Raw genomic sequence first — 12,839 nt, forward strand, 5'->3', positions numbered from 1 at the left:
CTGAGTTCTGAAGCTCGTTGTTATTAAATGCAAGCTTAAGGTTGCAAGCTAGTGTAACATTGATGGTGTACTAGCAGTTTCTTTTCCATTTCACCCCACCCCCACAGGAGCCGTCTCTCAGGTGCTGGACAGCCTGGAAGAGATCCACGCACTTACAGACTGCAGTGAAAAGGACCTAGATTTTCTACACAGTGTTTTCCAGGATCAGCATCTTCACACACTGCTAGATGTAAGTCTTGTCTTTTTAGTTTTCTTGTTTGGAGAACATTTAGTAGTTATCTAACCTTTTTACCTATTAAGGATTCACAGATCTCTATCTTAGCACTCCGTTTTCAATTTCTTTGGATCTGTGAAAAATGGGGCAAACTATATAGTATAGATTACAAGCTAAAATAAAGTATATGTGAAGTACAATGCTAGCCAGCCACAATGGGGAAATTATATGTGCTTATATTTATAAATAATGTGTGCATGCAAGTGATGAGTTTTTTTAAAGTGTAGCACAACGCTAATTTACCAAGGTATTTTTTATTTCTATTATAATAAACTATTAATCCTAACAGCGATTTCTTTCTGTTGCCTCAAAACATTATTCCTCAAGCATGCATATAGAGGTGATAAAAAAGCAAATGAGATTCTGTGCAGTGGACTAGATATATTCACACACAAGAATATTTAATATCGCTGGGACACTGGGGTTCATAAATTTGGTGTCTTCTGCAAACATAACAGGATGGTCCATCATTAAATGTGGCAGGCTTCTTTGACAGCAGATCAGGGCACAAAATAAAAAAGCTAAACCAGGTGTGGTGGCACATGCCTTTAATCCCAGCATTGGGAGGCTAAGGCAGCCAGATCTCTATCATTCTGAGGCCAGCCTGGTCTGCATAGAGAGTTCCAGGCCAGCCAAGACTGCATAGTGAGACCCTGTCCCAAAAAAGAAAAAGAGAAGAATAGAAACAGAAACTAACCATTCATGCCTGCCTTCAGTGTGGTATCAGAAAGCTTGACTGATTTCTACAGTGAAAGTCTTCTTGGATGGTTCTGATGGTAATAATACATGTCAGTCGTTTTTGTCTTAAGAGAACAGAACTTGCTTTGGAAGACCTAAAACTGTTTAGTGGTAGAACCATTTGATTCAGCCACCACAGAATACAGACTACACTAAAGCAAAACTTTACAGGGTTTTCTATAGAACTTCATCTGCTAGGTAATACTATGGCAGGAAGGGAGAAAAAACTTTGATTTATTGGTTATTTGATGACTAAGTATGGTATTCATTATATTAAGTGCTAAGAAGTCCTGAACAAACCTTCTGAGATTTATTTAATAGCATTTCTCAAACAATTCAGGCACAAATCTTTTACTTTGAAATCCTGTAGAGCCATATTTTGATGAGGACCACCGTGGGAAAAGCTAAGCTAAGAATGTTGCATGATGTTTCAACTTTACACTGTATAATTATAGTTATTGAACACTGGCTTCGCTCCATAGATTTGGTCAACTTAAATTAATTATCAGAGTTCCTTAGTTAGTTTGGCTTTGTGTGGGGAGGGAGGTAACATTTATGAAGCTATGTGGATACATGTGCACATGTATATGCATACATGTAGAGGCCAGAGATTGACATGGAGTGTCTTCTTTACTCACTCTCTACCTTATTTTTTGAGACAAGGTCTCTCACTAAACCTGCAGCTTTTTTATTTGTCTAGGTAGACTGGCCAGTGAGCTGCAGGGATCCTCCAGCATTGAGGTTATGGATACAATGCTGACCCCAGCTTTGTATAAGGATTCTGGGGATCTGAACTCAAGCCCTAATGCTTACACAGTGCACACTTTACTCACTGAGCCATCTACCCCTCCCCCAGTTTTGCTTTTTATATAGTGCATGTGTGACTCAGAGCTCATTAACAGTTCTAAATCATGTGTAAACGGGCTGGAGAGAGAGCACTTGCTGTTCTTCCAGAAGACCCAAGTTCAGTTCCCACCACCCACATCAGACAGCTTACAGCTGCCTGTAACTCTAGCTCCAAGAGATTCAATACCCTTTTCTGGCTTCTATAGGAACTGTATTCACAGGCACATACTCATACATAGATAATTAAAAATAGAATCTTTAAGATGAGTCTGGGCTGGTGAGATGGCTCAGCAGGTAAAGGTGCTTGCTGCCAAGCCTAACGACCTGAGTTTGATCACTGGAACCCACATAGTGGAAGGAGAGAATCAACTCTTGTAAATTGTCCTTTGACCTCTGACTTAGAATGTAAGGGACCTAGAAAATACAATCTAGACACAGGCATAGATTGGGGATATAACACAATGGTAGAAAACTTGCTTGGCATGTGCAAGATCTTTGGTTTGATCCTCAGCGTTCAGGAGACTGAGGCAGGAGGATCACAAGTTAGAAGCCAACCTGGTCTACATAGTAAGATTGTCTACAAAAGAAAAGGGCCAGTGAGATGACTCAGCAGGTAAAGGCACTTGCTGTCAGGGCTTATGTCCAAAGCCCACATAGTGGAAGGAGAAAACCAACTCCATAAAGTTGCCTCTGACCTCCACACACATGCCACAGCATGGACCCCCCACAAACACATGCACATCACACACAGACACACAGACACACACACACACACACACACACAAACACACACACTAATAATAGTAAACAAATTAAAATTTTAAAACAAGAGAAAGTAGGTATGAACAGCTCTTGGGAAGAGACTTTTAAAACTTTGTCCATCCGTATTTCCTCCTTCCACTACTCCAAACTCCGTGCTTGGTATGAATTCTTTTGTTTTACGGGGTCCTCAGTAGTGATAACCACTGGCGTAGTTTTGAAGACCATGAATTCTTTCAGGTTGCTGAGTCCCAGGGAACCATTTTATGTTATTCTTGTTAATCCAGTAACACTCTAAATAGCTAAGTTTGAGAGCAGAAGTTTTAAGCTAACCAAACAAACAGAGTAAGTTCCTAAGATGACTGAAGAACTTCTGAGGGCTTTGTTTGCCCTAGTCATGGCTTTAAATTTAAACAAGTTTAGCATTCAGGAGGACATCATTTGAATTTGGAGGGAACAAAATTACCATGGTGTTGACGTGCCTGTCATTTGCAACAACATGAGTGAACCTGGAGAGCACTGTGACTAGTGTAATGAGCCAGCCACAGAAAGACAGCTGGAGCGTGATGTCACTCAAATGTGGGGTCTACCGCTGGTCTCACAGAAACTGAGCAGCTGGAGGAGCTGGGGGTGGGAGCATGGGGAGAGGTTGGCCAGTAGAATGTCATCTGGTGATCTCTTTCACAGTAAGGTGATTTTTGTTAACAATATCGTATTGAATACTTCCAAATAGCTACAAAAGAGGATTTTAAGTATTCTTACCACAAAGAAAGGATAAATGTATGAGGTGACAGATATACTAAATACCTTGATTGCCGCCCAGCATCCATTTTTTAACACATCACACCGTTCTCTACTAATAATGTACAGTTATTATGTATGGATTTATAAAAGGAGAAAACCATTGATTCCACAGAGGAAGATACGTTCTGATTTGAATTCTAGTTTAATCTGTGGTTAGAGATGAGTCAAAAATCTCCAGATATTGGCTGCCTAACCATTCCCAGCACATGAACACTGTTCCTCATTTTGTAGGCAGAAATAGAGAGAGGCATGAGGGAGACCTGCTTGGGTCAACTTCTTTCGGCCTCTGTTTAAAATTCTAAGGCACCAGTGTTAAGATGGTCTCCATATGAACTATATAGGTAATTTTAGTAAGATATAATTTGGCATGGGTACTAGTTGCCTGAGGCTGCCAAATCACAATCAAGTGGTTTCAAGCAGCCACTTCCAACCTTTGCTGGTTGCCCCCATCCCTTGGCTTGTAGACACTTCCCTCCAGGCTCTGCGGCTTCCTCATATTTCCTTGTCTTCTGTGCTTCTGTCTGTCTTCACATGGCCTCCTTAAAAGGATACCAACCATAGAGTTTAAAGCTGACCCTGATCCAGTACACCTCATCTTAATTACGTTTGAAAAACCTCCATTTCCAAATAAGTTATATTCTGGGGCTCTAGATAAAGCTGAACTTTGGGAGAAACAATTCAACTCAGTATAGCATGAAAAACTGATTTTACCCTGAATTACCACTCAAATCAGGTGTGAGTGCTAAGTGCACAAATCCAGCATAAAATAATTCAGTGTCATCCATCAGTTAGTCACTTTACTTTCTTGGAAATAAGTATTAAAGTATAGGTTACTCATTTTATTTTCTTGGAAATAAACATTAAAGTATAGTCTTTGTCTTCTTGTGGTATTTTGAACCAGTGCTAGCTTAGAATTTGTGTGGTATTTTGGATAGTCAGTTGATCAGTACATTTTTGATGGTTTTATTTTCAGATCAAAAGGCATTTTGAAAATGTTATTTTATAACAATTCTCAGTCCTTTCATTCTTAGAGAAATTTTCCTATTACAGAATAAATGTTTACTTTGTAAGTAAAGTATTATAAAATACTATTAAATGACATATTCATCATCTTTGCCCCACTTTAACAACTAAGCTTCAAAACTTCACTCACTGTGTGTCCTACCTCTGACTGCTAGGATGTAGTGACGTCTCAGTAGTGAGTATGATGCCCTACCTAACTAATATGATTAGCTTGTTCTCTAAAACTGTAACCAGTAAATGAATGCTAAAACCACAAAGCCAGCTCTAAGCGTAGCTTAATTTAGATGTTCATTTGTCTAATAGATTAAGTAGTGTTTTATTTTTAAGTAATATGTTAAAACATTGCAATAGAAATAAACAAGTGCTGGAATCCCTCATATTATATATGGCTGACATCTTTATTATATTGCTTTACTGCTTAGAGAGAGTTAGAGTTTTTCCATCTAGCATAGAAACTACAACTCCAGATTTACTGTTTTGTGACTTTGAGATGACATTAATTTAGTAGACATGTTTGGAATAGAATATTTTTAGAACTCAAAAGTTTCCTAAAGGAAAAAAGAAGTAGAACTTTTTAGCCACTTAGAGTCTGAGAAATAAGTTACGACAGTTTGAATATGTAACGACATTGCCAGTCAGGAAATGCCAAAACTGTTTCTTGTGAATTTTGGACTTAACTGTCTGGAATGAGAAGCCCTGAGGACCTTTGGAGGCCAAGTTACTGGTAGCGCCCCCATCCAGTCTCAAAGAGTCATCGGCTTTGGCAGGTACAAGCTAGCTGGGTGGTGGGCCTAAGCCCAGTGGTGATGGTCTTTGTGTTCTTGTCCACTTCCTAGGGCTGAAGATCAAAGTGTTTTTGCTTTGGGGAGTCGCTTACTCTACCATTTCTAACAGATTAGAAAACAACTTCCTTGTGTTTCCATCTCTGCAGTGAGAAAGTACTACTAAAAACAAGAACCTGAGAGCTGGGTTAGCTGGGTCTTTTTAATATAGATATTTCAGCACACCATTAAGCTTGATATGGTCACTTGTTTTGTTTTATTTCTTAGAAACAGGATTTCTGTGCAAAACTCTTGCTGTCCTGGAACTCACTCTGTAGACCAGGTTGTCCTCCAACTCAGAGATCCACCTGCCTCTTCCTGAGTGCTGGGATTAAAAGTATGCCCCACCACTGCCCAGCTGATGGTATCACTCTTTAAGCAGCAACAGAAAACAAATACAATTAGACATAAAGCAAGGGTTGTCCACTTCTTTTTACTTACTTTTAAAAAGTTATTACCATATATGGATTGTACAGAATAATTGGTTTCATTGTGACATTTTCATGCATTGTTATGTTTAATTCCCCATTATCCTGTATTGCCCCCCAACCTTCTTCCATTGTTCTCTTTCTTCCCATATAGCCATTTGTGTCTGTTTTAAAATCTAGATTCTCCATGTGAGACAAATATGGTTTTCTTCCTAATCTTATTTCACTTAATTTGGGTAATCTCCAGTTCAATCCACTTTGTGATAAATGACATGATTCTTCTTCTTGTACATATATTCTTGTACATATATATTGACATATATTCTTCTTGTAGCCAAGTTTTGCAGAATATTTTTATACTACATTTTATTTATCCATTCAAAGGATCATCGACTCTTAACCACTTCAATATCACCCTGGAGATTCTAAGCAATTTAATAAGACAAGAACAAAATTCAAAGCATGGAGGTTAGAAAGGAAAATGAAAAATTATCTTCTCACAGAAATATGAAAATCTTTTTCTTTTTGGTTTTTGGTTCTCAAATCTTTTTTCAAGACAGGGTTTTTCTCTGTAACAGCCCTGGCTGTCCTGGAACTTACTTTCTAGGTGGGCCTTGAACTCACAGAGATCCTTCTGCCTCTGCCTCCTGAGTGCTGGGATCAAAGGCATGCACCACTATGCCTGGTTTACATATGGAAAATCTTAAAAAATCTATATAATAGTCTATTAGAATTAATAGTAAGTTTAGCATGGTCGTAAGATATAAGCTCCATATCTGTGTTTCTGTAATAAGCAAAAGTAATGTGAAAACATTATCACAAAAAAGAAAATACCTAGTGATAAATTGAACATAAGGATTATGTGCTTAAAACTGAAATATTGTAAAAAGAAAGTAAATAAGAACCAGATAAATGGAGATGTGTATTTTTTGGTAAAATGGCATTTTCCATTCTTATCAACATTCCAGCAGTATTTCTTTGTAGAAATTACTACAATGGGACCCAGGGGAGTGGTAGCTCAGGGTAAGAGTGCTTTGCCTAACCTGCACAAGGCTCCAAAGTCCATCCCCAGCATTGGGGGGGGCGAGCAGTAGAGAACTAGAAATTGACATGGTGATCCTGAAATTTATATGGACATGTCAAAAAGATGACAAAGAATAATAACATAAAAGAATTGATTTCCATATTTACTATAAAGCTATAGAAAACAAAATAGATATATAGACTGATGAAACAAAAAAGGGATTTAGACATAAATTCTCACATTTCCAATTAATTAATTTTCATGAAAAATGTCAAGGCAATTAAATGACAAAGGAATAGTCTTCAAATGGGGTACCACTGTTGGAGTCCATGAGCAAAGACATGAAAGTGGACTCTTACAACCATACTCGAGAGTTCTCTCAAAATGGATCCTAGATTCATTGTAAAAGTTTAAAACTATAAATTTTGTTTTGTTTAGTTTGTTTTGTAGTGTTGGGGAGTAAACCTGGGATTGTGTGCATGCTAGGCAAGTACTTTGCCACTAAGGTACATCACTGGTGGCATGGCCCCTAAAACCTTTAAAACAAGATATAGGGGCAAATCTTTATTGCTTTGAGATAGACAAAGATTTCTTCAAACACAAGGGAATTGGGGAAAATGTTCTAAAACTGAATTGAAATAATAATTATGTAACTGTGAGTTAAGGTTCTCTGAAGTAACAGAACCAATAGAATGAATATGTACTACAAAGGAGCTTGCACAATGTAGCGTAGATATTCAACAGTGACTATTTACACACTGGAAAGGCTGAATACCCAGTAACTGTTCCGGCTACAAGGCTGGATACCTCAGCAATTCAAATCTAGTACTCCAGTACTGGAGAATTCCTAGACAGCTGCTGCTCTTCTGTCCATGTTGGAAGAAAAAGCTGGACTCCACTGTCAGCAAAAAAAAAAAAAAATGGCCATAGCCCCATCAGCAACAAGATAAGATATATTTACCAACAAGGAACAAAGGCAGGCAGGCATAAAGCAGCACTGTTTTTCTCTTAGACTCCTTTTTCCCTAGACTGTAAGGTGCTGCTGCCCCCTCTGAGAGGTCTTTCCTCTTGTTTTTGTTTTTGTTTTGAAATAGTGTCTTTCTACATAGTCCTGACTGTCCTGGAACTCACTCTGTAGACCAGGCTAACCTCGAATTCACAGAGTTCCGCCTGCCTCTGCCTCAGACTAAAGGCGTGTGCCACCACTGCCTGGCTAGGGTTTCCCCTCTTGTTAACCTTCTAGAACGTACCTTCACAGACATGCCCAGATTCAATGAAGTTGACAGTCAAGATGAAACATCACAGCTATATGTTTACCAGAAGCCATCAATCCATATCCACTTACAATGGGCAAACTGTGGACTTCAAAAAAGCCCTTAGAAGTGAATGAAAGCAATTAGGTTTTTCCAAATCTATCTTAGCGCTTTTGTATCTTTTCAAGATAAAGTTATTTCAGGAGCTAGAGATGTAGCTTAGATAGCACAATGCTAACCTAGCATGCAGAAAGCCCTAGATTCAATCCCCAGCTCTCCAAAAATTAGATATAGTTACACATGCCTATAGTCTAAGCACTCAGGAGATGGAGGCAGAAGGATCAGAAGTTCAAGGCCATGCTCAGCTATACAATGCATAAACAACAGCCTGAATGCATAGACACTAGCTTGGGATATATGAAACCATATCTCAAAAACAAATGAAGAAAAAGGAGCAGCAGCTTGTTTGGAAACAATATGAGTTATAAACATTATATATCACTGAGGAGGGCATATCAGAACAGTATTATTTTGATCATTCCATCTACATTCAAGTATGTATTTGCCACTTCCCAAACTTCACAGATTTTGGCAGATGTTATATAATACAACATAACCATTTGGAACTTTTTATGGTTATGATATAAGCCTAATATGAAATTGATCATTTCCACATGTTTTATTTTGTTCTATTTTGGCTTTAACTGGCATACACCAATCAAACCATTTATTATGTTCATGGAGGAAATCATCTTAAGATTCAGAAAAAAGTTAAATCCAGGCTAATTTGCCAGAAATTTGTGTCATAATTCTATATATTAAAAACGTTTCCTATGATAAATCACTTTTAACTTTTTGAGATTTATTTTTAATTATATGCATGTGTGTGCATATGCATGTGAGTGCAGGTGCCCACAGGGGCCAGAAGAGAATGTAGGATCCCCTGGAGTTGGAGTTATAGCAGTTGTGAACTGAAGTCAGCTCCACTGGAAGAGTAGCACCTGCTCTTAACAACTGAGCCTTCTCTTCAGCCCCACTTTGAGCATTTTCAAGTGTACAGATCTGTGGGGTTAAGTGCATTCATGTTACTGCGCAACCATTGCTACCATCTGTCTCCAGAATTCTTTCATGTGCCTCAGCAGACCTAAAACTAAAACAAGGTCTCTATCCCCTCTCCCTTTTAGCTCATGACAGCCATAATTCTGCTCACTCTCTCTATAGTGTTACTGTTCCAAGAACCTCAGTGGGCCACACAGTATTTACCTCTTTTTAATTTTTTTAAAGTAAGTGTGTGTGTGTGTGTGTGTGTGTGTGTGTGTGTGTGTGTGTGTGTGTGTGTGTGTGTGTTGCTTAGGCGCACATGTGCCATAGTGCATCTGGAGATCAGAGGTCATCTTTCGGGAACTGACTTTCTCCTTCCACCATGTGCGTCCTAAGGATTGATTTCAGGTCAACAGGCTTTGGGGCAAACAACTTTACCCACTGAGACATCTCATTAGTCCAGCATTTGTCTTTTTATGACGAGCCTATTTTATTTAGCATCATGGTCTTTAAGGTTCATCCATGTTGTAGCATGTATCAGAATTTCCTCCTTTTTTAAGGTTGAATAGTAGTCTATTGTATGTGTGTATGTTGCATTTTGTTTGCCCACTCATCCACTGTCCATGTTATATGGTAAATATGTAAGGACAAACCAACTTCTCAAAGTGCTGATCACAGAGATTTCTACCTTGGTTCCTTGTTCACAAAATTGCTCTTCTGGATCCCAAGTTGGTTCCTATAGTCTCTATTATTTTTAAAGGAATGCACGGTCTTCTCTGAATGTGCTGTGGATTACAGGGCTTCATCTGGTTCCTGTTTGAATGGATTACATAAACCGGAGTTGGAAATTGACTTTACAGTACTGAAGTAGATACTATAATACTAAATCAGTGTGTCCCATGATCAGTATCACCCACTCTGAGTGTCGTTCTCTCTTTATATTCTACTTTATCAGAAGGCAAAGAACCTTTCTAAGAGCCTTTGAAGTGCAATAAGTAATGGCTCCTCTTTCTGCTCATTCTCAAGCAAAAGAAGGCTCTTTCCAGAAAGGAACATGGTGTGCTCCGTTGAAGAGGGAATGGTTGCTTTTTCTTTTCTATGAGTTAGCAGGTGAAACACTTCAAGAATATGTACATTTCACTAACCTGCTGATAATAGAGTTCTAGGCAAGTCCCTTCATGATTATGACTTTGGTTTGTGTAAACATCGCAGAATTGAACTGTGTGCATGAGACTGTTATACTTTAGATTCATTGGAAAGCCAAGGCAAAACGGAGTTCCAACCTTTATCTAGGGTATGCATATGAGAGGCAAAACTAAAGCTTTTCAGAGTTCTTACTTTCTGTACTGAAGATATAAAGATGGTGGTTAATTAAGAAATTAAATATATACCTGTAACCCCAGTGCTCAGAAGACAGGGGAAAGAAGATCATGCTAGGATCATGCTAGCCTGAGCAAAGCACAGCAAGACCCTGTCTCAAGAAAATAAACCAAAAAAGAAAGAATGAATGAATGACTAGCTTGCAGCATTAGCAATCCAACAACACAACTGCTTTCTTCTCAACTTTGTGTTGGTCTCTTTTTAAATTTGTTTTTGCTAGTTACTGTGGCTTCCAAAAGCAATCCCTTGTGATATCAATGTCTTTATTAAGCAGTGGGTAGATAGTGACATTTTCTTTAGTATAATTATTTTTCACTTATAATCATAGATATGTAAAAACAATAGGGCTAGTAAATGAGGTTTTAACACTTTAAAAAAATAGGAAGTAAATTCATATCAGAGTGTAAATATCTTACAGTTGGGCAAACTCTTGTCTTTAATATCAAAAAGTGCCTTCTCCCCAGAGGCTTTCTTAAAATAGGGTTTTATTTCAAATAAAACGATATTTGAAAATATCTCAGTTGATGGAGGGCTTGCCTGGCATGCTTGAATCACTGGGTTCCATCCCCAGCACCCTATAAATCAGGTACATACTTGTAATGTCAGTACTCAAGAGCTGGAGGCAGAAGGCCAAGGACATCCAGTTTGAGGCCAGCCTAGGAAACCCCTGCCCAATCCCCTGTCCTGAAGAGAAAATAAAAACAGCAAAAAGACGCCTACACTGTGAGATGGCTCCACAAATAAGGGTGCTTGCCACCAAGTCTGACAGCATGAGGGCTATGACTTAGACCCAAATGATGGAAGGAAAAATCGACTCTTTCAGGTTATCTCTGACCTCCACTTGTGTGCCATGAGTCCAAGCAAATGTATGCATGCAATAAATTCTTTTAAAAGGCTTTATTAGAATAAGGGCTGCCTATACTATATGCCTATATCATATCCTGTGATTTATTGTTTTCCCTCCTGATTTTTGTTTTGTTTGGAGGTTGTTTTGATTTTTTTTTTTTTTTGGCTTGCTCAAGAACAGATGTGATTTGTTTCTTTCTGAAGTTCATTTTAAAGCTATTTGCCAACTCAAAAATGACAATCAAGTTAGGTCATCTGGGGCTGATATCTCAGTTTCTCAGGAAGAGCTGCCGAATCACCAGACATTGCCACACTGGCTTATATTAGGCCACCAAAGGGACAGCTTTTTAGACTTAACTTAGAGGTCAAGCAGCTCTTAATTTCTTGGACTCAAAAGTAAATCCCTGAAGTGCAATGTATAGCTGGAGAGCTTCTCTACAGCCTACTTATAAAATAAACACACAGGCGCTTATATTATTTAAACTATTTTGCCTAATGGCTCAGGCTTCTTGCTAGCTGTTCTTACATCTTAAATTAACCCATATCTACTAGTCTATAAGTTGCCACGTGGCTCGTGGCTTGCTTGTCATGGCGGCGGCTGGCAGTGTCTCTCAGCCTCAGCCTTCCACTTCCCAGAATTCTCCTCTCTGCTTGCCCCGCCTATACTTCCTGCCTGGCTACTGGTCAATCAATGTTTTATTTATTAACCAATCAGAGCAACACATTTGACATGCAGAACATCCCACAGCAGCACCATTCAACTAAGACTAAAACAAAAGCATTGCTGTACACACAAATAAAATCTACACCAAACAAGGGTCTACATGCAGCATTCTGATGCCAGGATATGAAAGCATTTATTGACTGTAGCTGTGTGGTCGCTACACGAGTGTGTGGGTTCACGCGGGTCTGTGGAATGAAGACACAGAGGCATCTTAAGAATGAATCTAGCGTCAAATACTGAGGGATTGAAACACATTATTATAAAATATTATGAAAATATATTCGAGGCTGAATTCTTACATTTCTATATCTTGCTTAAATATGTCTTCTCCCATCTTCTTCTTTTCAGTAAGAAGTTGTTCACTTATAGGAAAATGATCAAATAAAACATTTTTTTTCTTGAATGTAAAAAAAAGAATGAATCTTTCATGGCTGCAGGGGGTCCAGCCTGGAAGGACTGAAGCACTCTTCCCTTCACCTAGGGCATACTTATTTACTCTTTTTTACAGCTTAGTTAATTTCCGTACCTTCAGAGCAACCCAAAAGGAGCTCCCAGAGACCAAATGCCAGGTGCAAATTCCTTGATTTCTCAGGTACCTTGGTTTTCCGGGTTTCCTGGACCAAGTTTCCCATAGGCCTTTGATCCTTAGGGGACTCTCTGATCCTTGACTCTCAGACAGGATTCACATAGAGCGATAAGAGAAACAAAAGGTGTGGTTGAACAAAGGAAGGATTAGGGGTAGGTGCTGCTCTCTGGAGCCAGGCCAGGAGCTCAGCAGGAATGCCACCACAATTGACTTTCAGGAACTCTTCAGTTGGCCCAAAGATACTGATCTTTCAGTTACCTTCACTGCCCACAGCAAACCAGTCCTGGATTTA

At 38.9% G+C, this 12,839-nt stretch overlaps 1 protein-coding gene across 20 annotated transcripts in view; it reads left to right on the top strand.

The window, feature by feature from the left end:
- Cask (calcium/calmodulin dependent serine protein kinase) overlaps positions 1 to 12,839 on the top strand; it is a 332,948-nt gene that overhangs the window by 256,563 nt on the left and 63,546 nt on the right. For all 20 annotated transcript variants that reach the window (XM_076561547.1, XM_015995775.3, XM_015995781.3 and 17 more), the window contains one exon: positions 108 to 229. In XM_076561547.1, coding sequence (XP_076417662.1) covers positions 108 to 229 — 122 coding nt within the window. The remainder of the gene's footprint in view (positions 1 to 107; positions 230 to 12,839) is intronic.

This window comes from Peromyscus maniculatus, chromosome X (genome assembly GCF_049852395.1).
Source record: "Peromyscus maniculatus bairdii isolate BWxNUB_F1_BW_parent chromosome X, HU_Pman_BW_mat_3.1, whole genome shotgun sequence".
Classification (NCBI taxonomy): domain Eukaryota; kingdom Metazoa; phylum Chordata; class Mammalia; order Rodentia; family Cricetidae; genus Peromyscus; species Peromyscus maniculatus.